Source organism: Oncorhynchus kisutch, unplaced genomic scaffold (assembly GCF_002021735.2).
Source record: "Oncorhynchus kisutch isolate 150728-3 unplaced genomic scaffold, Okis_V2 scaffold864, whole genome shotgun sequence".
Classification (NCBI taxonomy): Eukaryota; Metazoa; Chordata; class Actinopteri; order Salmoniformes; family Salmonidae; genus Oncorhynchus; species Oncorhynchus kisutch.
The window spans coordinates 14,206-41,901 of record NW_022262809.1 but is presented as its reverse complement, the minus strand read 5'-3'; the positions used below and the strand labels follow the sequence as shown (position 1 = coordinate 41,901).

The window sequence follows — 27,696 nt, the reverse complement described above, 5'->3', positions numbered from 1 at the left end:
CCCCCTGATTATACAGGACAGATAAAGACATGATTGATTGAAAGATTGGGGGGAGAAAGATGCACAGAGTTCAACCCGGCAGAAAACATATTCTAATTATTCCCCTTGTTTCTAACTTGTTCCTGGTGAGCTGTACAGTCAACAGACCCACTGCCTGGGATGCATTTACTCCAGTGTGTTGTGAGGGCTACATTATACAGGTATGTAAAAGAACCACAGGTATAGGACTGCTGAACTCTGGACAGGAAAGGTAGGAAAGAGATGCACACTCTTACTGTAGAGGGTGGGGGTGGAGGGTTTGTGTGTTGTGGATTGGAAAGGTTTGTATTTTTCACACTTGTCCCCGGTCAGGTGAGGGTCACAGGTGAGGGTGTACAGGAAATAAAAGCCCTCACCACTGTTGTTACACCAGAGTTCATGTGTCCCCTGCTCGAGGTCAACGGTACAGTCCTTCAGGTTGTCATCTGTAGCCGCAGGATCGTCATCCCAGACCGCCACCTTTAGACTCAGGTCTTTGTCAAAGGGACCCATGTCAAAGGTAGCATTCCAGACAGGATTGTTGGACGGAATCACATCAGTCTGATGGGACTTGGAACCGTAGGTGACCACAGCGTACCTGTAGCAGGTGGAGAAACAGGAAGTTGGAAACAAACTGGAAAGATTCAAATACTATGGCCTGCCACAAGAGGAGGATCAAAGTCATTCCATGGAGGACCTAGTCTATACTGGTTTTCGAGTTTTCCTTTCATTGACGACTTAAGACAACCAGGTGAGGGGATTCCCTTACTAATTAGTGACCTTAATTCATCAATCAAGTACAAGGGAGGAGCGAAAACCCGCAGACACTCGGCCCTCCGTGGAATGAGAGAAGATGGACTACTCCAGTAGGCACATATTGCTTGCGATCCCAAATGGATCCCTATCCCCTATATATTGTACAAAGTACACTCTTAGAAAAAAAGGTGCTATCTAGAACCTAAAAGGGTTCTTTGGCTGTCCCCATAGGAAAACCCTTTGAAGAACCCTTTTTTGTTCGAGGTAGAAATATTTTGAGTTCAATATTAGAAGCCTTTACACAGAGTATTCTAAAAATGGTTCTCCTGTGGGGTCAGCCGAATAAACCTTTTGGAACCCCTTTTTTCTAAGAGTGTAGTGCACTTCAGTTTAAAAAAGTTAGCTGCACACAACCTTTCAAAAGCCAGATCTGCCCCGAAAACACTATTGAGAAAAGCAAAACAACAGAGTTTTCAAACCCAGATGTTCAACAGGCTAATACTGCCGTGAACGCCTCACGAAGCAAACCAGGGTTTGGTGTTTAGCAAGTTAACAGGAAAAGCTGGATGTGAGACCATGTCTTAAAGATGAGCTTTCAATCTTTAGAATAATTTCAGCCATTAGTTTTGAAAGTGGTGCTCACCAAAAATGGTCTCTGTTTTTTCTGTACCACGTCATCAAATTGTGTACTACATCGTGCAATTGTGTACTACATCATGAAATTGTGTACTACATCATGAAATTGTGTACTACATCGTGCAATTGTGTACTACATCATCAAATGGTGTACTACATCGTGCAATTGTGTACTACATCATCAAATTGTGTACTACATCGTGCAATTGTGTACTACATCATCAAATTGTGTACTACATCGTGCAATTGTGTACTACATCATCAAATTGTGTACTACATCATCAAATTGTGTACTACATCGTGCAATTGTGTACTACATCATCAAATTGTGTACTACATCATCAAATTGTGTACTACATCGTGCAATTGTGTACTACATCATCAAATTGTGTACTACATCGTGCAATTGTGTACTACATCATCAAATTGTGTACTACATCGTGCAATTGTGTACTACATCATCAAATTGTGTACTACGTCATCCATTTTGTATGATATGTTACAAATCCAATTGTACTGTATGTTACACATTTGTTCCGCTTAAGATCCTGGAGTCCATCTTTAAGTAGCTGAAACTGTCATTACTACAACCTAGTGAAAGGGACAAACTGTCATTACTACAACCTAGTGAAAGGGACAAACTGTCATTACTACAACCTAGTGAAAGGGACAAACTGTCATTACTACAACCTAGTGAAAGAGACAAACTGTCATTACTACAACCTAGTGAAAAGGACAAACTGTCATTACTACAACCTAGTGAAAGGGACAAACTGTCATTACTACAACCTAGTGAAAGAGACAAACTGTCATTACTACAACCTAGTGAAAAGGACAAACTGTCATTACTACAACCTAGTGAAAGGGACAAACTAACGTGACCGTTAAACCCAATGACATATTTCTGCGCAACAACTATGGTAACTAACGCCGCCATGACATCGCCTGCAAGCATGATCCGGGATGCAGGTTTATTATTGGGATGAGTCATGTCCTTGAGGCCCGTAATGAGTGATTTCCGCTAGCAAAGTCAAAACTGGCTATATTGCAAAATTTCATAAAAACTAAAGTTGGCTTTTTGCTCTTAATTTAAGGTTAGGGTTAGGGTTAGGCATTAGGTTTAGCAGTGTGGTTAGGCATTAGGTTTAGCAGTGTGGTTAAGGTTAGGGTTAACATTAGGTTTAGCTGTGTGGTTAAGGTTAGGGTTAGGCATTAGGTTTAGAAGTGTGGTTAAGGTTAGGGCTAACATTAGGTTTAGCGGTGTGGTTAAGGTTAGGGTTAGGCATTAGGTTTAAAATCAGATTTGATGACTTTGTGGCGGTGCCAGCTAGTGATCAGTCTGCAGAGCTGTCTCCAGAACAAGATGAATGAACAAAAATGATAACCTGCATCAGGAATTTCTATTGAAAAAGCAGTTATGGCCCTCATTATTTAAATGATCTTTGGTAAAACTGCAATAAACCTTTGCTCGATAGATGAGTAAAAAATTGTGTTTACCTGTGTTTACACTCCACTACACCTCTGTTAGAGAACTGAACAGTTTACCCTCCACTACACCTCTGTTAGAGAACTGAACAGTTTACCCTCCACTACACCTCTGTTAGAGAACTGAACGGTTTACCCTCCACTACACCTCTGTTAGAGAACTGAACAGTTTACCGGTGTTTACCCTCCACTACACCTCTGTAGAGATCTGAAATTGTGCAGTAACATAACATACCCTTCAGTGTCTCCCGCTATCCATTGGTAGTCTCCCCACAGTCCCCAGGCTCTGACCACAGTCACCACCAGTTTTCCCTGTGAGACCATCCTGAGGCAGCAGTTTGAGTCCAGATTAGAGTAACGATCCCCACAGGACAGTTCCCCGGTGCTCTTCAGGAGGGCATTCTCCTTCAGGTAATCCTGGACAGCCTCCTTTGTATTTTGAACAAAATGTTAACATATTAATTGACATATAACATATAACCTAAGATACACATTTTAGGTTGTATTTATGCATCCTGTGACAATAATCTCCAATAAACAAACCCACCTGAGGTAATATAATTAAATAACAAACAAGGTTCATCAGGTTACGTCAAACTTCTGGGTTTTATTCTCCAAAGTTCAAACTCTTTGTAATCTCTGGCCAATAACAATAGAAATTGATAAAATATAGTAACCTTGAAGTGTATCATTTATATGTACAAATCTTAACCCACCATGTTAGCTAGTGTAGTGGCAAATCGGTTCAAATATGACACACCCAGGAACTTTGTGAAAATCAATGTAGACTTTTAATACAACAGTATCTTAAGCCAGAGCGGTCCGCGGAGATAGGTAAATTAGGCTAACCAGATATCATAAAAAGGTAATAGAATTATATTAAGTGTAATTATTATTACGTGACTAAAGGAAGGCATAAAATGGCGTTTTATTGACCAACTGTTCTATTTTGTTAGTTTTTTAAAATCGTTTGCAACTCATTTTGTATATAATTTTGCTGCTACTGTCTCTTATGACCGAAAATAGCTTCTGGACATCAGAACAGCGATTACTCACCTCGAACTGGACCAAAAATATATATTTAATGAGTCTGACGCTAAGGATATACTGCTTTGCACCTGGCTCTGATGCTCGTCTAATGTTGCTGGGCTTGCAAACTATTACGGAATACAAAGAGGAACCCAGCAACCAGCTGCCCAGTGAAGCGAGCCTAACAGGCAAACAACATGCCTTTTATACTCATTTCGAGACAAGCAACACTGAAGTATGTATGAGAGCACCAGCTGTTCCGGACAACTGTGTGATCAAGCTCTCTCCGAAGCCGAAATGAGCAAGACCTAGTGACTCCCCATCCCGCATGCGGGAGAGTAATCATCACCTGACACTAATTAGCACAATGGACATAAATATCACTAGAAAATATTCCTATTCATGAAAATCACAAATGAAATATATTGAGACACAGCTTAGCCTTTTGTTAATCACCCTGACATCTCAGATTTTAAAAATATGCTTTACAGCCAAAGCTAGATAAGCATTTGTGTAAGTTTATTGATAGCCTAGCATAGCATTTTGTCCAGCTAGCAGCAGGTAACTTGGTCACGGAAATCAGAAAAGCAATCAAATTAAATGGTTTACCTTTGATGAGTTTCGGATGTTTTCACTCACGAGACCAGTTAGAAAGCAAATGTTCCTTTTTTCCAAAAATATTATTCACGAAATAGCTCCGTTTGTTCTCCACGTTTGGCTGAGAAATCGCCTGGAAATTGCAGTCACGAAAACAGCGAAAAATATTCCAAATTAGCTCCATAATATCGACAGAAACAAAGCAAACGTTGTTTATAATCAATCCTCAAGGTGTTTTTCGATAATATATCCATCGGGACAATTAGTTTTTCAGTAGGACCGATTGGAGTAATGGCTATCCCTGTATTTTATGCGAGAATCTTTCTGGGAGCATCAGGTGACCACTTACGCAATGTAGCCGCTTACGGGTATTCTTCAACATAAATGCGTAAAACTACGTCACAATGCTGTAGACACCTTCGGGAATACGGAGAAAGAGTAATCTGGTTGATAGCCCATTCACTGCTCAATAGGGACTCATTGGAACGCAGCGCTTTCAAAACATGGGGCACTTCCGGATTGGATTTTTCTCAGGCTTTCGCCTGCAACATCAGTTCTGTTATACTCACAGACAATATATTTACAGTTTTGGAAACTTTAGTGTTTTCTATCCTAAGCTGTCAATTATATGCATATTCTAGCATCTTGTCCTGACAAAATATATAATATAATATGTAAGTTTTTTTTCTCCAAAAATGAAAATACTGCCCCCTAGTCACAACAGGTTTTAAACAGGTCAACAATCACAAAGCCGTGGGGCCAGATGGATTACCAGGACGTGTACTCAAAGCATGCGTGGACCAACTGGCACGTGTCTTCACTGACATTTTCAACTTCTCCCTGACTGAGTCTGTAAAACCTAAATGTTTCAAACAGGCCACCATAGTCCCTGTAACCAAGAAAGCGAAGGTAACCTGCCTAAATGACTACAGACTGTAGCACTCACATCGTTAGCCATTAAGTGCTTTGAAAGGCTGTTCATGGCTCACATCAACACAATTATCCCAGAAACCCTAGACCCAATCCAATTCGCATACCGCCCAAACAGGTCCACAGATGACGCAATCTCAATCGCACTCCACACTGCCCTCTTCCAGTTGGACAAAAGGAACATCTATGTGAGAATGCTGTTCATTGACCACAGCTCAGTGTTCAACACCATTGTCCCCACAAAGCTCATCGCTAAGCTCATCGCTAAGCTAAGGACCCTGGGACTAATCACCTCCCTCTGCAAATGGTCCCCCAGGTGGTAAGGGTAGGCAACAACACATCTTCCACGCTGATCCTCAACACTGGAGCCCCTCAGGGGTGCGTGCTTGGTCCCCTCCTGTACTCCCTGTTCACCCACGACTGCAACACCATAATTACATTTGCTGACGACACAACAGTCACATGATCACCGACAACGATGAGCTTATAGAGAGGAGGTCAGAAACCTGGCAGTGTGGTGCAAGGACAACAACCTCTCCCTCATTGTGAGCAAAACAATGGAGCTGATCGTGGACTAAAGGAAAAGGAGGCCCCCGTGAGCATCGATAGGGCTGTACTGGAGCGTGTCAGGAGTTTCAAGTTCCTTGGTGTCCACTTCACCAACAAACTATCATGGTCCTAACACAACAAGCCAGTCGTGAAGAGGGCACAACAATATCCTCCTCAGGAGTCTGAAAATATGTGGCATGGGTCCCCAGATACTCAAAAAGTTATATAGCTGCATCGAGAGCATCCTGACCGGTTGACTCACCGCCTCGTATGGCAACTGCTCGACATTTGACCGTAAGGCGCTTCATAGAGTAGTTTGTACTGCCCAGTGCGTCACTGGGCCAAGCTTCCTGCCATCCAGGACCTATATACTAGGCGGTGTCAGAGGAAGGCCCAAAATGTTTCAAAAAGTACAGTCACCCAAGTCTAGGTCCAAAAGGCTCCTTAACATGTAGACCCAAGCCATGAGACTGTTGAGCAATTAATCAAATGGCCACTCGGACAATTGTCATTTTCCACCCCTCTTTGTTTTTACACTGCTGCTACTCGCTGCTTATTATCAATGCATAGTCACTTTACCCCAACCTACAGTACATGTACAAATTACCTCAACTAACCTGTAATCCCCGCACATTGACTCGGTACCAGTGCCCCCTGTATATAGCCTCCTTATTGTTATGTCATTTTCTTGTGTTACTTTTTGATAGATTTTTAAAACTTTCATTTATTTAGTAAATAAACTGTAAATATAGTAAATATATATTTATCAAACTGCTTTGTTGGTGAAGGAAGTATGCATTTCACCTATTCTATTCGGCACATGTGACAAATTAAATTTGATTTGAATATCTTACCTAGTAATTTTCTTTACTACAACTACAGTTGAAGCCGGAAGTTTACAGACATTAAGGGAACATTTTGACATTTGCTGTATGGTTAGTGAGAAAGTCCATATTGCAAATGTACGGTCCCTTACTAGACGTCCGAAAACGTTTGTAAAATTCGCGGATGGCGTCGGGCCGAGCGGCAGGGCCGGACCTACCTAACTTGATGAGCGTAGGTTTGGCATAATGGGCTGTTGGCCCCGAACAAGATGGCGTCTAGGCCTCAACGTTTTTTGAGTTATTTCTCTGGGATTAAAGGTCCAAAATGAAAATAGAGAAATTAATTTTCCACTTCAAGTCAAGGAGCCTCCGGTGTCAATAAAAAAAGAACCAGCCATTTATCTATCGTCATTTAAGAGAAATCGTACAATGACAAATTTGTGATGTTCAAAGATAGGTGTTTTTTTTTCAACAGTTACAGATCCAGTTGCAGGGTGTTCATACGAATCTTTTTAAAGTGTGCTGCGGAGCTCTGCAAGATTTCTGTGATTTTCTATGATTTTCTGAAATAACACACACTCACTAAACCCTCCGTAAATAACTCAGTTCTTAATGTAAAGACTTAAAATTCAGGATTCTGTAAAGGAATACCCCAACCAGGATATGTGTTTATTTATAGCTTCCTGTGCCAACCGGAAGTGCCTTAAATGGTGTCATAGTGGCAGTTTCCAAGGGTTAAAAAGGTCAGATCTTTTTAAAACTTCCTATGTGTGATTAGGCAACCCCCATAAACTGTAAGTCAGTCATTTCTCCCAACAGATGTCAAAGAAAAGCTCTCACACACACACACAGCAAGGATGGAGTGACAAAGTGCGGTGCTTAAAGACACAGAGAGCAGGCAATGGCATTACCATAATCCCTAGGCCGTACCGAGTTCAACGAGATATCCCGCTTGACCAAGCACAGCGACCATTAGAAAAGTAGGCCCAAAATGAAGCCTGCCCCACAATGTAATTTGCTTTTGGGTGACAGTGAGAGAACCGTTAGGGTGAGAAGCACAATTCGTTCCCAAGGTCCTTCCGATCCGTGCAAGCCTAACCTTGACCGTGTGGCATTAACCCTTAACAGTTAAAATAAGGTGTTTACATCAAACAGTTTGCATTGACTTCTCTCCCCATAGGAATACATTGCCTGCACCCCTAAATTCAACCTGAAGCCTATATGGGTTATGAATGCCGTATGAACCTGTCTTCGGTAACAGTCCATCAGGCCACTATGAGGTCTACCTGTGTTGATTCTAAGCTTCCTGGACCAACCGGAAGTGGTTAAAATCCCCCTAAAAGTGTATATCCATACCCTGCCTGCAGTTTGATAGAAATAGTGCATTCAACCCTGTGTAAATCAGTCAGTTCTTAACGTAAAGACTTTAAACTCAGGATTCTGTAAAAGCATACCCCAATGAGGATGTGTGACTTGTAGCTTCCTGTGCCAACCGGAAGTGCCATAATTGGTGTCTCAAGGGCTGTTTCGAGGGGTTAAAAAAGTCAGATCTTTCCAAAACTTCATATATGTGATTAGGCAACCCCCATGAACTGTAAATCAGTCATTTTTCCCATAAAATGTCAAAGGAAACATAAATCACACACACAGCTTGGAAGGAGGGACACATTGGGGTGCGTAGAGACGTACACTGCCTGCATTAGTTAACCTTGTTGGAACTTTTAAAGAACCGTCAGACCTAGAGTTCCGAAACTTTAGAAACCTGTTCTAGACCTTAGGTCGATAGTGCGTGGTGAGTTACGTGGCTCTAGAAGGTCCTCGGACCGAGAAACAGCCTTGTACATTTGCAATGACTTCAATTCATTTTTGCATCACGAAAATGGCGACATTTAGAAATGTCCCAGAGTCGCAAGACTAGGTGCATTGCGACCGTCTCGGCCCATATAGACGGACCCCAACGTTTCTGTCCGATAGCTCATTCAAGGACCCAGTAGCAAGTCATGAAAAAAGTGGATTTTCAGCACCAATTAGGGTCTTGCTCGGACACCAAATGACCTATCGAGCCGAAACTTGGGATTCGGGGTCGCCTCACATAGGCCTACACATAATATCAGAACTGGACCCGCAACTAGAACGTAACTACGTGTTTGAATTTTTTTTTTATGGTTTGAACCGAAGGCGTTGTGAATTTTGGGCCAGCTCTGAAGTATGTGATAGTTGGCTACTAAACGAGTTGGAAAAAGTGGGTTTGGTGTCAGTTTGTATCAGTTTGGTGTCAGAATGATATCTAATTGACTGATGGACGGTGACTTGCTGGTAACTCTTGTCCATTTGCAATATGTTTAAACAGTGAGGTACCATCACCAAAGTGACATTCTGAAATCAACCCTAACGAGCAATTGAGATGAACCAGAATCACTTCCCAGCCATCCCGAGTTCATCGGGGCAGTCAATTTCACATTCCTGCAGGATTTTTATAGCATGACAAATTCGTGATGGTACCTGCCCATTGAACCATATTGAAAATGCACAGTGACTTTGCAAAAGTAAGAAAACATAAACAAATGGACATAATGAAATCACCATATTTTTATTTTTGGGTTACCAGTTGCACAACAATGCACGTACACTTGCAATATGATTCAACAGTGAAAAAACATCACAAAATGGACATGATGAAGTCAACACAATGAGCGATGGAAAGGAGCAACTATCACTGCCAGGCCATCCTGTGTTCATCAGGCCAGTCAATTTCACATTCCTGCAGGATTTTTATAGCATGACAAATTCGTGATGGTACCTGCCCATTGAACCATATTGCAAATGCACAGTGACTTTGCAAAAGTAAGAAAACATAAACAAATGGACATAATGAAATCACCATATTTTTATTTTTGGGTTACCAGTTGCACAACAATGCACGTACACTTGCAATATGATTCAACAGTGAAAAAACATCACAAAATGGACATGATGAAGTCAACACAATGAGCGATGGAAAGGAGCAACTATCACTGCCAGGCCATCCTGTGTTCATCAGGCCAGTCAATTTCAAATTCCTGCAGGATTTTTATAGCATGACAAATTCGTGATGGTACCTGCCCATTGAACCATATTGCAAATGCACAGTGACTTTGCAAAAGTAAGAAAACACAAACAAATGGACATAATGAAATCACCATATTTTTATTTTTGGGTTACCAGTTGCAAAACAATGCACGTACACTTGCAATATGATTCAACAGTGAAAAAACATCACAAAATGGACATGATGAAGTCAACACAATGAGCGATGGAAAGGAGCAACTATCACTGCCAGGCCATCCCGAGTTCATCTGGCCAGTCAATTTTGCATTTCTGCAGGATTTTTGAGCATGTCAAATTTCTTATGGTAAATGCCCATTGAACCATATTGCAAATGTACATGCACTTGCAATATGATTCTATAGTGAAAAAACATCACCAAATGGACATGATGAAATCAACACAACGAGTGATGGAAAGGAACAACTATCACTGCCCGGCCATCCCGAGTTCATCTGGCCAGTCAATTTTGCATTTCTGCAGGATTTTTGAGCATGTCAAATTTCTTATGGTAAATGCCCATTGAACCATATTGCAAATGTACATGCACTTGCAATATGATTCTATAGTGAAAAAACATCACCAAATGGACATGATGAAATCAACACAACGAGTGATGGAAATGAACAACTATCACTGCCCGGCCATCCCGAGTTCATCAGGCCAGTCAATTTTGCATTTTTGAGCATGTCAAATTTCTAATGGTAAATGCCCATTGAACCATATTGCAAATGTACATGCACTTGCAATATGATTCTATAGTGAAAAAACATCACCAAATGGACATGATGAAATCAACACAACGAGTGATGGAAAGGAACAACTATCACTGCCCGGCCATCCCGAGTACTTCAGGCCAGTCAATTTTGCATTTCTGCAGGATTTTTGAGCATGTCAAATTTCTTATGGTATTTGGCCCCCAAAAAAGTGCCTTTTGACTTTGACTTTTGACTTCCTATGAAATCATATTGCAAATGGACAAATCATATTCCTTATGCACAAGTAAAAAAAAAATATGATAATACAATTTTACAAATGTATATTCATATAGTTCTTACACATGATGAATTGACATAAAATCGAAACAATGTCGAAAAACGGTCCAGAAAGCACTTTTTTACGAGGGTGATAAGTCTTTAAAAAAGTTCACATTTTCGACTTTTGACTTCCTATGAAATCATATTGCAAATGGACAAAACATATTTCTTATGCGCATGTAAAAAAAAAAGTATGTTGATACAGTTCTTATACATGTGTAATTGACACAAAAATTGAAAGAATTTTGAAAAACGGTCCAGAAAGCACTTTTTTAAGGGTGTGTGAAGTTTTTAACAAAATTTTGACATTTTTGACTTTTGACTTTTGACTTCCTATGAAATCATATCGGAAATGGACAAAACATATTTCTTATGCGCATGTAAAAAAAAAAAAAATGCTAATAGAATTGGACAAAAGTATATTCATACAGTTCTTACACATGTGTAATTGACCAAAAAATCGAAATAATTTCGAAAAACGGTCCAGAAAGCACTTTTTTAAGGGGTGATAATTTTTGACCAAAAAATCATTTTTTCAAAATTTTGCTTTAGGATGTTGACTTGAGGTCCATTTCCAATATGAAAAACCACGGTGGAGCGCACTCGCCCCCTGTTGGATTTTTGAAGTGTTACAACTGGCAATAGCCATATGACATTTGCCATCAACTTTGCATGAATCAACGCCGAATTGGGTGGTATTGACCAATGTGTATATGGTTTGTCCGATGCCAATGATTTGCCATTCATTTTTGTCCATTTCAGGGGGGACTTCCCTTACAATATGAAAAACCAAGGTGGAACGCACTCGCCACCTGTTGGATTTTTAAAGTGTTACAACATACACTGCTTTCTTCTGGAAAATGTCAAGTCCAAGATGGACAAAGGGGGTGCTGTTGGGGCTGTGTTTCTGGACCTAAGGAAGGCTTTTGATACTGTTAACCATGAGATTCTCATCACAAAATTGTCCAAGTTTAACTTTTCCCCTGATGCCTTGAGATGGATGAAATCATACCTTGAAGGCAGAACTCAGTGTGTCAGAGTGAGCAATGAGCTGTCGCCCACTCGTAGCTATGATGTGGGCGTGCCCCAAGGGTCAATACTGGGGCCCCTCCTGTTCAGCCTGTACATTAATGATCTGCCTTCTGTCTGTACTGGGTCTGAAGTTCAAATGTATGCAGATGATACAGTGATATATGTGCATGCAAAGAGCAAACAACAAGCTGCACAAGAACTCACTACTGTAATGGTCCAGGTTACAAAGTGGCTCAAGTGACTCGTGTTTGCATCTCAATGTGAAAAAAACTTTTTGCATGTTCTTCACAAAGAGGGCAACAGATGCTACTGAGCCAGATGTCTATGTGTCAGGGGAGAAGCTCCAGGTGGTATCCGATTTTAAGTACCTTGGCATCATACTTGATTCCAACCTCTCTTTTAAAAAGCATGTGAAAAAGGTAATTCAAATAACCAAATTCAACCTAGCTAATTTCCGATTTATACGAAATTGTTTGACTACTGAGGTAGCAAAACTGTACTTCAAATCTATGATACTCCCCCACTTAACATACTGCTTGACTAGTTGGGCCCAAGTTTGCTGTACAACATTAAAACCTATTCAGTCTGTCTACAAACAGGCTCTCAAAGTGCTTGATAAGAAGCCCAATAGCCATCATCATTGTCACATCCTTAGAAAGCATGAGCTCTTGAGTTGGGAAAATCTTGTGCAATACACCGACGCATGTCTTGTATTCAAGATCCTTAATGGCCTGGCTCCCCCTCCACTCAATATTTTTGTTAAACAGAAAACCCAGACATATGGCAGCAGATCCACAAGGTCTGCCATGAGATGTGACTGTATAGTTCCCCTAAGGAAAAGCACCTTTAGTAAATCTGCATTCTCTGTGAGAGCTTCCCATGTCTGGAATACACTGCCATCAGACACACATAACTGCACCACATATCACACTTTCACAAAATGCTTGAAGACACGGCTAAAGGTCAATCAGATTTGTGAACATGGTCCCTAGCTGTGTGTTGCCGCTTTCCATGTTGTCTGTTGTCTATAGCTTGTGAGGTGTGGAAACACTTTGTTGCTTTTATGAATTTTGTCTTGCTGCTTTTTGTTTTATATTGCTCTGTCTGTATGCTACGTCTTGCTTGTCCTATGTTGCTCTGTCTGTATGCTACGTCTTGCTTGTCCTATGTTGCTCTGTCTGTATGCTACGTCTTGCTTGTCCTATGTTGCTCTGTCTGTATGCTACGTCTTGCTTGTCCTATGTTGCTCTGTCTGTATGCTATGTCTTGCTTGTCCTATGTTGCTCTGTCTGTATGCTACGTCTTGCTTGTCCTATGTTGCTCTGTCTGTATGCTACGTCTTGCTTGTCCTATGTTGCTCTGTCTGTATGCTATGTCTTGCTTGTCCTATGTTGCTCTGTCTGTATGCTACGTCTTGCTTGTCCTATGTTGCTCTGTCTGTATGCTACGTCTTGCTTGTCCTATGTTGCTCTGTCTGTATGCTATGTCTTGCTTGTCCTATGTTGCTCTGTCTGTATGCTACGTCTTGCTTGTCCTATGTTGCTCTGTCTGTATGCTACGTCTTGCTTGTCCTATGTTGCTCTGTCTGTATGCTACGTCTTGCTTGTCCTATGTTGCTCTGTCTGTATGCTATGTCTTGCTTGTCCTATGTTGCTCTGTCTGTATGCTACGTCTTGCTTGTCCTATGTTGCTCTGTCTGTATGCTACGTCTTGCTTGTCCTATGTTGCTCTGTCTGTATGCTATGTCTTGCTTGTCCTATGTTGCTCTGTCTGTATGCTATGTCTTGCTTGTCCTATGTTGCTCTGTCTGTATGCTACGTCTTGCTTGTCCTATGTTGCTCTGTCTGTATGCTACGTCTTGCTTGTCCTATGTTGCTCTGTCTGTATGCTATGTCTTGCTTGTCCTATGTTGCTCTGTCTGTATGCTACGTCTTGCTTGTCCTATGTTGCTCTGTCTGTATGCTATGTCTTGCTTGTCCTATGTTGCTCTGTCTGTATGCTACGTCTTGCTTGTCCTATGTTGCTCTGTCTGTATGCTATGTCTTGCTTGTCCTATGTTGCTCTGTCTGTATGCTATGTCTTGCTTGTCCTATGTTGCTCTGTCTGTATGCTATGTCTTGCTTGTCCTATGTTGCTCTGTCTGTATGCTATGTCTTGCTTGTCCTATGTTGCTCTGTCTGTATGCTATGTCTTGCTTGTCCTATGTTGCTCTGTCTGTATGCTATGTCTTGCTTGTCCTATGTTGCTATGTCTTGCTTGTCCTATGTTGCTCTGTCTGTATGCTATGTCTTGCTTGTCCTATGTTGCTATGTCTTGCTTGTCCTATGTTGCTCTGTCTGTATGCTATGTCTTGCTTGTCCTATGTTGCTCTGTCTGTATGCTATGTCTTGCTTGTCCTATGTTGCTCTGTCTGTATGCTATGTCTTGCTTGTCCTATGTTGCTCTCTGTATGCTATGTCTTGCTTGTCCTATGTTGCTCTGTCTGTATGCTATGTCTTGCTTGTCCTATGTTGCTCTGTCTGTATGCTATGTCTTGCTTGTCCTATGTTGCTCTGTCTGTATGCTATGTCTTGCTTGTCCTATGTTGCTCTGTCTGTATGCTATGTCTTGCTTGTCCTATGTTGCTCTGTCTGTATGCTATGTCTTGCTTGTCCTATGTTGCTCTGTCTGTATGCTATGTCTTGCTTGTCCTATGTTGCTATGTCTTGCTTGTCCTATGTTGCTATTGTCTATATTGTAATTGTTTTTAATAACCTGCCCAGGGACTGCGGTTGAAAATTAGCCGGCTGGCTAAAACCGGCACTTTTACTGAAACGTTGATTAATGTGCACTGTCCCTGTAAAAATAAAAATAAACTCAAACTCAACTGGCATTTGCCATATGTCATTTGCAATCAACTTTACACGAAACGGCGCCGAATTGGGTGGTATTGGACACCATGTATATGGTTTGTCCAGTGCCAATGACTTCCCATTCATTTTTGTCCATTTCAGGGGGGTATTCCCTTACATACACTTAGGTTGAAGTCATTATTTTGGAAAGTCGGTTAGGACATCTACTTTGAGCATGGCACATGTCATTTTTCAAACAATTGTTTACAAACAGATTATTTCACTTAGAATTTACTGTATCACAATTCCAGTGGGTCAGAAGTTTACATACACTAAGATGACTGTGCCTATAAACAGCTTGGAAAATTCCAGAAAATTATGTCATGGCTTTAGAAGCTTTTGTTAGGCTAATTGACATCATTTGAGTCAATTTGGCGGTGTAACTGTGGGTTTATTTTAAGGCCTACCTTCAAACTCAGTGCCTCTTTGCTTGACATCATGGGAATATCAAAAGAAATCAGCCAAGACCTCAGAAGAAAGAATTGTAGACCTCCACATGTATGGTTCATCCTTGGGAGCAGTTTCCAAGTGCCTGAAGATACCACGTTCGTCTGTACAAACAATAGTACGCAAGTATAAACACCATGGGACCACGCAGTTGTCACACCTCTAAGGAAGGAGAAGCGTTCGGTCTCCTAGAGATGAACAAACTTTGGTGTGAAAAGTGCAAATCAATCGCAGAACAACAGCAATGGACTTTGTGAATATGCTGGAGGAAACAGGTACAAAGTATCAATAACCACAATAAAACGAGTCCTATATCAATGCAACCTGAAAGGCCGCTCAGCAAGGAAGAAGCCACTGCTCCAAAACCGTCATAAAAGAACCAGACTACGGTTTGCAACTGCACATGGGGACAAAGATCGTACTTTTTGGAGAAATGTCCTCTGGTCTGATGAAACAAAAATAGAACTGTTTGGCCATAATGACCATCGTTATGTTTGGAGGAAAAGGGGAGGCTTGCAAGCCGAAGGACACCACTCTGGGAGAAAAAGCGCATCAACGGCCATACTGGATACCAGAAGCCTGGAGGGTGGCGGTCCAGCGGGAAGTGACGACAATGCTGAAGCAGTCCCTCAGTGAGTGGTCTAACCCTATAGTGTTGGTACCGAAACTGGACGGAACTGTCCGCTTCTGCAATGACTTCCAGGACCTGAAAGAGGTCCCGGAAGTCGACCACTTGGGTATGGTGAGATACATCAGCACGTTGGACCTGACTAAGGGGTACTGGCAGTTGCCGCTGGCAGAGGCCTCCCAGGGGAAGATGGCCCTCTACACCCCGGGGGTCTACTATTGGGTTATTCCTTTCGGGCTCTAAGGGGCACGAGCGACCTTTCAGCGACTCATGGACTGCGTCCTGCAGCAGAAAAGTGAGTTCGCAGCTGCTTATTTGGATGACATAATTGTGCACAGTGACATTTGGGAGTGACATTTGGGAGTCCCATCTTTGTAGGTTACAGGCAGTGGTAGATGCACTAAGGGATGCAGGTCTGACCGCGAACACCCACAAGTTCAAGCTGGGCTACACCGAGGTGGAGTACCTGGGCTATCCGATCGGGAGGGGAAATGTGAAGCTCCAAGAAAAAAGAAAATCGCTGTCATTAGGGAATGGCCGGTACCCCGATCCAAGAAGCAGGTGTGGTCATTCCTGGGGTTAGCAGGCTACTACAGTCGATTTGTACATAACTATGGCACGACTACCCCAGATAGTGCGATGGACGGAGGACACAGAGGCGGCATTCCAGGCCCCGATTGTCGAGAAAAGGTGCCTCGCCGTGAAGTGGACACCCTCAAGTATTAACTCCTCGGGAGGAAGTTCACCCTGGTCACTGACCACGCCCCCCCATATGTTGATGATAAAAGGTAAGGACACGAATGACCGTGTCACCCGCTGGTTCCTGTCCTTACAACGATTCTCTTTCTCCGTCATCCACAGGTCGGGGGCCCTCTGCACGCTCAACCCAACACCCCACGGTTTACCACAGAGCCTATAGGGAGGAGGTCAGTGACCTGGCATTGTGGTACCAGGACAACAAACTCTCCCCCAAGGTCAGCAAGACAAAAGTGCTGGTACCGAGTCAATGTGCGGGGGAACAGGTTGGTCAAGGTACTTTGTTCATGTAGGTATGGGTAAAGTGACTGTAGTAAATGGAGGGGGGAGGTCAATGTAAATAGCCCATGGGGGGAGGTCAATGTAAATAGCCCATGGGGAGGTCAATGTAAATAGGCAATTTGATTCATTAACACACATTAACACATTATTATTTGTTGCCAATCCTGTTGCCTAGTTACCCTTACCTATATGTACATATATACTTCAGTTACCTCATACCCCTGAACATTGACTCTGTACTGGCACCCCCTGTATATAGCCATGTTATCTTTACTCATTGTGTATTTATGCCTCAACCCCCAGGGGGTCCCAGGGGGCCCCATTACAGGTATCACCTGTACATATGTAAGACAAGGCAAGATGTGTGGAATGGCAGGAAATCTGCTTTAAAACTGTAAAATGTTCTCTCCGCCAACAACAGGGATGTGAGCAGTTTGGGGTTGCATGCTGGGGGTTTGTTTCTACGTCGATAAATGACAATATCAAGCCAGAACTTTTCCACCTATAAAAATGTGTGTGTCCAGACCTTATTATTTCAACCACCTTGTGTCCCAGGTCTAAATCAGTCCCTGATTAGACAGAAAAATAGCTGTGGAACTGGCTTCAAGGTCCAGATATTAATTTGAGGGAAATATCAAAAACCAAAGGTTACCTTCACTCCCTGCTGGACAGCCGTGTTGGGTATGAGCAGGTGCAAAGGCGTTAGAAAATAGTAGATTACATCCGGGAAGTTCTTCAATGTTCTCATCCAACTACGGAACCCCACTGAGTCGTTACGGTTGAGTGACAGCTCCCCCGGCCAACCAGAGCCTCCCACCACCTTGGTGTGGTGGCTGAGGAAGCTAGAGCTGTAGGAGGTCTTCGAGTCGTGGTTGTCCAGAACTTTTGAGCACCTTTCGTCGCTAGAGGAAACTGATATCCCAGCGTTTACCTTAAAGCCCCTGGACAAGCAGGACTCCACCTGAGAGATGGAATACAGAGCCATATATTCAGAGAGTTGTTTATAAGGTTTCTTCCATAAAAGACTGATGCATTTACTACGTGGGCAATATTAATCAATGGAGTTTTCTGAATGTAACTGAACATCTAGAAATATATGCAAAAAAGTTGTGCTGTAGGTTTTTGCTGTAATCTAGTAACTGATTCTAATAATTAGCTGGTTGATGAGCTGAATCAGGTTAGTTACAACTGGGGTTGGAGCGAAAACCTACAGGAGGATAGTTCTCCAAGAAACAAGGTTGGAGAGCAATAGACGTAGATAGATGTAAACCTACAGGAGGGTATCTCTCCAGGAACAGTGTTCAAGAGCCATGATCTAACAGTATACGGCTCTGGTGGTACGTAATTGTTACAGATTGCTGTTTGAATTCCTGTAGTTTCCTTTAATGGAAAATGTCCTCTATTACAGCAGGCATTGAGACTAAGTAAGTCACCTGGTTTGTAGAGAGTCTCTTAAGTGAGGCCTGACAGGTGCGTATTGCTGTGATCATCGTCAGCCGGCCTCCCAGGTCAACTTGGCGGATGTAGTGAGTCCCATAGGTGTCTATGAGCCGGCGGTACTGGGCCTTGGAAGTCTTAGAGTATGAACTCAGACGATCAATGTCCTTACGGAACTCATCGCTGAGAGTTGGAGTGTTTGGCGTGCGATAACTGGAACACAGGAATTAGCATATCAGATGTGTTTTAAAATATGACACAGACGACCTTGATCTACAAATGGTTGACACTTCTCAACCCTATAGCATAAAGAAGCAATATTCCTTTGGGTATCGCGGTAACAGCAGGTCACATACAATGAACTTCTGTCGCCGACAGAGATGGCCACCTCGCTTCGCGTTCCTAAGAAACTTATTTAGCAGTATTTGCTTTTTTATGTGTTATTTCTTACATTGTTACCCCAGGTAATCTTAGGTTGTATTACATACAGTATGGAGGAACTATTAGATATAAGAGCAACGCCAACTCCCCAACATTACGACCAAGAATACGACTTTCCAGAAGAGGATCTTCTGTTTTGCCCACCACCCAGGACAATGGATCGGATCCCATCCGGCGACCCAAAACAACGATGCCGTAGAAGGGGCAGACGGAGAGGTCTTCTGGTCGGGCTCCATAGACGGGCACATCGCGCACCACTCCCGAGCACACTACTCACCAATGTCCATACTCTAGACAACAAGGTAGACGAAATCCATGCAAGAGTAGGCTTGCAGAGAGACATCAGAGACCGTAATATTATTTGTTTCACGGATACATGGCTCACTCGAGACACGCTATAGGAGTCGGTGCAGCCAGCTGGTTTCTTCACGCATTGCGCCTACAGAAACAAGCATCTTTCTGATAAGAAGAAGGGTGGGGGTGTATGCCTTATGATTAACGAGACGTGGTGTGATCCTAACAACATACAGGAACTCAAGTCCTTCTGTTCACCTGACTCAGAATTCCTCACAATCAAATGCTGACCGCATTATCTACCTAGAGAATTCTCTTCGATTATAATCACAGCTGCATATATCCCCCCCAGCAGACACATCGATGGCCCTGAACAAACTTCATCTGACTCTATGTAAACTGGAAATACATATCCTGAGGCTGCTTTATTGTAGCTTGGGATTTTAACAAGGCGAATCTGGAAACATGGCTCGCTAAATTCTATCAGAATATCGATTGCGCAACCACGGCTGGCAAAACCCTAGATCATTGTTATTCTAACTTCAGTGATGCATATAAGGCCCTCCCCCACCCTCCTTTCGGAAAAGCTGACCACGACTCCATTTTGTTGCTCCCAGCCTATAGACGGAAACTAAAACAGGAAGCTCCTGCGCTCAGGTCTGTTCAATGCTGGGCCGACCAATCGGATTCCACGCTTCAAGATTGCTTTGATCACATGGACTGGGATATGTTCCGCATTGCGGCGAACAACAACACTTATTCGGTGAGCGGGTTTATTAGCAAGTGCATCGGCGATGTTGTACCCACAGCGTCTATTAAAACATTCCCAAACCAGAAATCGTGGATTGATGGCAGCATTCGCGAAAAACAGAAAGCGTGAATCACTGCTTTTAATCAGAGCAAAGTAGAAGACAAAGACAAAGTAGAGTCGCAAGTCAACGGCTCAGACACTAGAGGTATGTGGCAGGGTCTACAGTCAATCACGGACTATAAAAGGAAAACCAGCCCCGTCGCGGACCAGGACTAAACAACTTTTTTTACCAAAACATGTGGGATCTACTTCACTGCAGCCGACGTGAGCAAAACATTTAAACGTGTTAACCCTTGCAGGGCTGCAGGCCCAGACGGCATCCCCAGCCGCATCCCCAGAGCATGCGCAGACCAGCTGGTTGGTGTGTTTACGGACATATTCAATCAATCCTTTTCCCAGTCTCCTGTCCCCACATGCTTCAAGAGGGCTACCATAGTTCCTGTTCCCAAGAAAGCTAAGGTAACTGAGCTAAATGACTACCGCCCCGTAGCACTCACTTCCGTCATCATGAAGTACTTTGAGAGACTAGTCAAGGACCATATCACCTCCACCCTACCTGACACTCCAATTTGCTTACCGCCCCAATAGGTCCACAGGCGACGCAAACCCAATCACACTGAACACTGTCCTAACCCATCTGGACAAGAGGAATACCTACGTGAGAATGCTGTTCATCGACTACAGCTCAGCATTTAAAACCACTTCAAACTCGTCATCAAGCTCGAGACCCTGGGTCGACCCCGCCCTGTGCAACTGGGTCCTGGACTTCCTGACGGGCGGCACCCAGGTGGTGAGGGTAGGTAACAACATCTCCACCCCGCTGATCTTCAACACTGGGGCCCCACAAGGGTGCGTTCTCAGCCCTCTCCTGTACTCCCTGTTCACCCACGACTGCGTGGCCATGCACGCCTCCAACTCAACCATCAAGTTTGCAGACGACACTACAGTGGTAGGCTTGATTACCAACAACGACGAGACGGCCTACAGGGAGGAAGTGAGGGCCCTCGGAGTGTGGAGTCAGGAAAATAACCTCACACTCAACGTCAGCAAAACAAAGGAGATGACTTTAGGAAACAGCAGAGGGAGCATCCCCCTATCCACATCGACAATACAGGAGTGGAGAGGGTAGAACGTTTTAAGTTCCTCGGCATACACATCACGGACAAACTGAAATGGTCCACCCACACAGACAACGTCGTGAAGAAGGCGCAGCAGCTCATCTTCAACCTCAGGAGGCTGAAGAAATTCGGCTTGTCACCAAAAACAATCACAAACTTTTACAGCACAATCGAGAGCATCCTGTCGGGCTGTATCACCGCCTGGTATGGCAACTGCTCCGCCCATAACCGTAAGGCTCTCCAGAGGGTAGTGAGGTCTGCACAACGCATCACGGGGGCAATCTACCTGCTCTCCAGGACACCTACAGCACCCGATCTCACAGGAAGGCATAAAGATCAGCAAGGACATCAACCACCCGAGCCACTGCCTGTTCACACCACTATCATCTAGAAGGCGAGGTCAGTACAGGTGCATCAAAGCTGGGACCGAGAGACTGAAAAACAGCTTCTATCTCAAGGCCATCAGACTGCTAAACAGCAATCACTAACTCAGAGAGGCTGCTGCCTACATTGATACCTAATCACTGGAGACTTTAATAAATGTATCACTAGTCACTTTAAACAATGCCACTTTAAATAATGCAGCTTTAAAATGTTTACATATCTTACATTACTTATGTCATATGTATATGCTGTACTTTATACCATCTACTGCACCTTGCCTATGCCACTCGGCCATCGCTCATCCATGTACTTATATGTACATATTCTCATTCACCCCTTTACTTGGTGTGTATTAGGTAGTTGTTGCGGAATTGTTAGATTACTTGTTAGATATTACTGCACTGTTGTAACTAGAAGCACAAGCATTTCGTTACACTCGCATTAACATCTGCTAACCATGTGTATATGACCAAAACATTTTGATTTGATTTGACTTGGTATAGAGACATTAACTTGAATCTAAATATGTATTTAAATGTTATTGTGACAGTTATTGTGACGCCTCCAGGGGCCAAATCCCCGTAACTGTATCTTTTCAGAATATATACCATATATCTACCACTGTGCCAAATTTGGTGCTTTTATCACAAACCTTTGAGACCACATTCTTAGCTCAGCCACGCACCACAAGTATACAAAAGAGAGATTATTTTTATTTCCTCTATATAAACACAGAAATCATCATAAATTAGGATATGTCGGTAAGAAGTTGCTTGACAAAATTTAGAAAGTTAGCATTTTGTTCCAGGGATGTCCCCTAAGATGTTTTTAGGACGTTCTTGCTATATGGCCCTCTGGAGGTTGTCTAGTTCCAATTTTGTTTTCCAGGCAAGCAAGGATGTTTTTGGGGATGTTCTCAGAACGCTTTGTCATAGTCCCCTGGAGGGTTTGTCTAGTTCCCGGTTTGTTCCAAGGATGTCCCGAAAGGCATTTTTATGACGTTCTTGGGTTGCAGTTGCATGATACCCTGGAGGTTTTTGTCTCGCTCAAATGTTGTCATTTTGACTTTTTGCATCCCCATGTTGTAAAAAAAAGTTTCACATGAGATCATGTTTTCACATGTGTAGTTGCATGTTATCACATGTTGCTTTAAAATGTTGTCACATGTTATCACACAAGATCACCTGGGAAAAGCATGTGTTTTATCTGTAAGGGAAGCTCTATGAAAGATGAACAAATCATCATTATTGTTGTTATTACCTGTAGTAACGGCAGCGGAGGTTCTGTGAGAAGAAAGAGTGGCGGTCCTCTTTGGTCTTGGTCGTGGCAAAGATGGCTACATCCGACTGGGACCCTCCCATCTCTATGCTAGCGCCCACATCCTTCGCCACACTCACACTCACCGGTCCCACAGGTACGCTTACAGACACCTTCGCCTCATTACTCAAACCCCCCTTCCATTTTGTAGAGATCTCGCTGGTAGTGGACTGTGCCAGGTTACTGGAGGAGAGAAGAGGAGAGGATAGGTGAGGGAGGATAGGTGAGGAGAGCAGAGGAGAGATGTTTACTGTCTAATTTCCATCAAGTAAACAGTCAGAACCCATCCTACTCACCTGACAGAGGCATGAGAGTGGCTGGAGATATCCTCAGTACAGTGGCTGTACGGCCTCCAGTCTACAACAGACAGGGGTATTTTCTGCAGCTCGTTCCCCTGTAGGGGGTTACTACACAGTGTACAGGTTTTACTGGGGGACCTTTACGTTTCAGGGTCACCACGTCAAACCCCTCCCCTGCCAGGTTGTGACCAGGGACAAATGGGACGGAGTCACACTGGGATCAGTTGGCAGTACGACAGGTGAGGGCGGAGTCCAGTTGAGAAAGGAGGAGAGGAAGGGAGAAGAGGAGAGGGGCTGGGAAGGTCATTACTTAACTAAAGGGAGGGAGGCGAGGCAGAAGAGAGAGAGAGAGAGAGAGAAAGGGAGAAGAGCAAGTTTGAGATGTTTGGGGAAGAATTTCGCAGACAGAAGGGAGGAGAGAAAGTGAGAGGTTTAAAACTTCTTAAGGCTAGGGGGCAGTATTTTGACGTCTGGATGAAAAGCCCAAAGTAAACTGCCTGCTACTCAGGCCCAGAAGCTAGGATATGCATACAATTGGTAGATTTGGATAGAAAACACCATCAAGGTTTTAAAACTGTTAAAGTAATGTCTGTGAGTATACCATAACTGATTTGGCAGGCAAAACTCTGAGGACAAACCATCCAGGGGAAAAAGGTCATAGGATTTCCCAAAAGTTTCTATGGGAAGCACTATTTATGAGGAACCTGGTTGCAGTTCCTATGGCTTCCACTAGATGTCAACAGTCTTTAAAAAATGTTATATGTTATTCTTTTGAGAAATGAAGAAGTAGTGCTATTCATTGTAAGTGTCACTCCAGGTGGACTCTACTGTTTTGGTGCGCGTGAACTGAAATGCGCTAAACGTTGTTTTTCTCCAGTTTTAGAAACAGATTATTATCGATTATTTACATTTCAGGATACCTGAGGTTGGATCAGGAACATTGCTTGAAATGTTTGGACCAAATTTACAGGTAAGTTATTAGATACTTTGTAGTCATGTTGGGAGAGTTGGTACCAGTGTATTTCTGAATCAAACGCTTCAAATAAATGGACATTTTGGGGATATAAAGACGGAATTTATCGAACAAAACAATCATTCATTGTGTCAATGAGACATTTGGGATTTCAAAAAGAAGAAGATCTTCGAAAGTAAGGCATTTATTATATGTCTATTTCTGACTATTTCCATGTTTGTATGCGGGGCGCTGTCCTTTCGTTGTAAAGCCTTTTTGAAATCTGACACAGCTGCACAGCTGAGCTTTTCCCACAAGAACAGTTTTGATGAACAGTGAACAAATATCTCGTGGCCGTTTTAGGGATGCGGCCACTCAAACAGAGTCAAATATACATCCATCTCCTTTTTGTTGAAAGGCGGTACAAGTCTGCTGTTTGAACCAAGATCAAACTCTGTTGAGGATGGCCTGACTGGATTCTGACTTCCAGATCTATCTGCCTGTGTAGCGCTTCCAGCTCCATCTCTTTTAATCGAATGGCATGCACACATTCTTCATGTTCTAGTCTGGCTGCACGTTCTCTTTCCCTTTCCTGGTGCTCAAGTCTGAATTTCAGAGGTTACAATCTCCTTTTAGTGAGTTTTATACATTTAAAGGGGAACTCCACTCCACTTTTTTTTCATTAGCCCACTGTTGTAAAATATAAGGACAACAACCAACAAGACACTGCCTGTTCACACCACTATCATCCAGAAGGCTAGGTCAGTGCAGGTTATCAAAGCTGGGACCGAGAGACTGAAAAACACCTATCTCAAGGCCATCAGATGGTTAAACAGCCATCAGTAGCACCTTAGATGCTACTATATACATAGGCTTTAAATCACAAGGCACTTTAATAATGTTTACTCTTTCTTGCATTACAGTATATACATATATATATATACATATGAGATGAGTCTATTCTAATCTACTGTAGGTTGGTCTATGTCGCTCTGACATTGCTCGTCCAAATATTTATATATTTTTAATTCCATTCCTTTACTTTGGATTTGTGTGTATTGTTGTGTATTGTGTGTATTGTTGTGTATTGTGTGTATTGTTGTGTATTGTGTGTATTGTGTGTATTGTTGTGTATTGTGTGTATTGTGTGTATTGTTGTGTATTGTGTGTATTGTTGTGTATTGTGTGTATTGTGTGTATTGTGTGTATTGTGTGTATTGTGTGTATTGTTGTGTATTGTTGTGTATTGTTGTGTATTGTTGTGTATTGTGTGTATTGTGTTTATTGTTGTGTATTGTGTGTATTGTGTGTATTGTGTGTATTGTTGTGTATTGTGTGTATTGTGTGTATTGTGTGTATTGTTGTGTATTGTGTGTATTGTGTGTATTGTGTGTATTGTGTGTATTGTGTGTATTGTGTATTGTGTGTATTGTGTGTATTGTGTGTAGTGTGTGTATTGTTGTGAAATGTTTAGATGTTACATGTCAGACATTACTGCACTGTTGGAGCTAGAAACACAAGCATTTCTCTACACCTGTAATAACATCTGTTAAACACGTATATATATGTCACCAATAAAATGTGATTTTATCTGTTAGCTCCGTTTGCATAGACTGTGTAGACCCCTTCATCTGAGTCAAGAGCTTCCACAGTAAACGCTGTAATGATAATCTCTCAGTGACAGCTCCCCGGTCCCGTCCCCATCAAACAACAAATATTATTTTATACAAAACTTCTCTCCCCCTTTTCTTCATTCCAACCTATTTTTAACTTCACTTCTGGTCAATCATGTATTTTACTACTGTATTGATTTGAGCTTACAGCACCTGGCATTCCCCGGTGGTCTGCCATCCAAGTGCTAACCAGCCCCAACCACTGAGATCAGACAGGATCAGATATTCTGATAAAGATATTCTGATAAACCCACAATCCCTTTGAAAAAAAACTCTTCAAAATCCCCTTGACCTGTCCTATACATCAGTCCCACCTCCTTCCTTAACCAGTCCTTCAAATGTTTTTCTTAGTTACCCTCTATTCCTCAAACCTTGCTAAATTTCTCCTTGAATATATTGTGTCTGGCATGTGACAGTACGTAATTTAAACACCATACATTATCTCCTTTCCACCAAACCAAATCACATCAACCTCCTCCAAGTCTAACCCCCAGTACTTCTCCACTAATTATTTCAACCTATCCTGAAATCCCTTCAGTTCATCAAAATGTGTGAATTCCAGACTATTATATTTCAGGACTATATTTTTTCATATTTCCTTCACTTCCAGTCCCTGGAAGACCTGTTTCCATACCCTCTCCGCCGCAGGCTCCCTCACTCTGCTCTCCAGAAGTGCCCAGGAGCATTCCTTCACTTTCACTTCTGAGAAAGCCCTCACTGTTCCCCCCTTAACTATTCTCAACTCAGGTAAACCTTCTCCCCTGCTCTTAGTTCTCTGTCAACCTCTTCACCCACTCTCCCGGTATACACTTGTTGATTTGATTATATATGTTCTCTATAGTCCCTCTGCACACCTCCTCATCTATCTCCCATACTGTATCCAGGATCGCCTGCTCCGGTAAGAACCCCAGCACCATCTCGTACCGGAAGATCCTAGACTCCAGCACCCTTCCCTCACTCTTAATCACTGGACTCAAGAACACAGGTGACTCCAACATCTCTCCTGTCCTCTCACATGTGTACTCTACCTTGTAAAAGAACTCACCCCAGGCCTTTAACTCTTCCCTGTCAAATTCCAGTCCCCTCTCATACATTCCTGGTTTTAAACACATCAACAATCCATAACCCCCCCCCCCCCCCACTTTCTTTCAACACTCTGGTAGATTTAACACACTTAGCACATATACATACTTTGACATTAACAATGCATTCACTATTACAGCTTTTCCCCTCAGTTTCAATACCCTTTGCTTCCAATAAATCAATGTTGTTTTTATTTTATTCAACACTCCCGGCCATGTATAATCTCTTGCCTCCCTTTCTTCCTCTCCCTAACACTTTCCCCTTTACTGCTTCTAATGGAAAGTCCCATTTCCCTGTGTTCCCTTTTCCTATACACAGCATTTCAGACTTCTCCATGTTTACCTTTGCCCCTGAAGCCTGTCCATAAACATTGAAACATTCCATTATTTTATTCACACTGTTTACATCTCTTACTGTACATGTTGTGTCATCTGCATAAAGGGTGAATTGAAGATGTAGACTTTTATTTCCCTCACCAACTTTAAACATCTGCTATCAGAGCAGCTAACCGATCGCTGCAGCTGTACATAGTCCATCTGTAAATAGCCCACCCAATTTACCTACCTCATCCCCATACTGTTTTTATTTAGGTACTTTTCTGCTCTTTTGCACTCCAGTATTTCTACTTGCACATCATCTGCTCATCTATCACTCCAGTGTTAATCTGCTAAATTGTAATTATTCGCTCCTATGGCCTATTTATTGCCTACCTCCTCATGCCTTTTACACACACTGTATATAGATTTTTTTTCTTCTACTGTGTTATTGACTTGTTAATTGTTTACTCCATGTGTAACTCTGTGTTATTGTCTGTTCACACTGCTATGCTTTATCTTGGCCAGGTCGCAGTTGTAAATGAGAACTTGTTCTCAACTAGCCTACCTGGTTAAATAAAGGTGTTCTCAA

General features: G+C 42.6%; 1 protein-coding gene across 1 annotated transcript; it reads right to left on the bottom strand.

Annotated features, from left to right (window-relative positions):
* LOC116362678 (perforin-1-like) lies at positions 1 to 26,801 on the bottom strand. The gene is made up of 7 exons (XM_031816753.1): positions 26,562 to 26,801; positions 23,145 to 23,296; positions 22,727 to 23,032; positions 18,415 to 18,631; positions 17,634 to 17,942; positions 3,131 to 3,324; positions 1 to 616 (listed from the first exon to the last, which is right to left on the bottom strand). The coding sequence occupies exons 1-7, from the start codon at positions 26,799 to 26,801 to the stop codon at positions 193 to 195; spliced, it is 1,842 nt and encodes a 613-aa protein (XP_031672613.1). The 3' UTR covers positions 1 to 192.
* Positions 26,802 to 27,696: the final 895 nt, after the last annotated feature.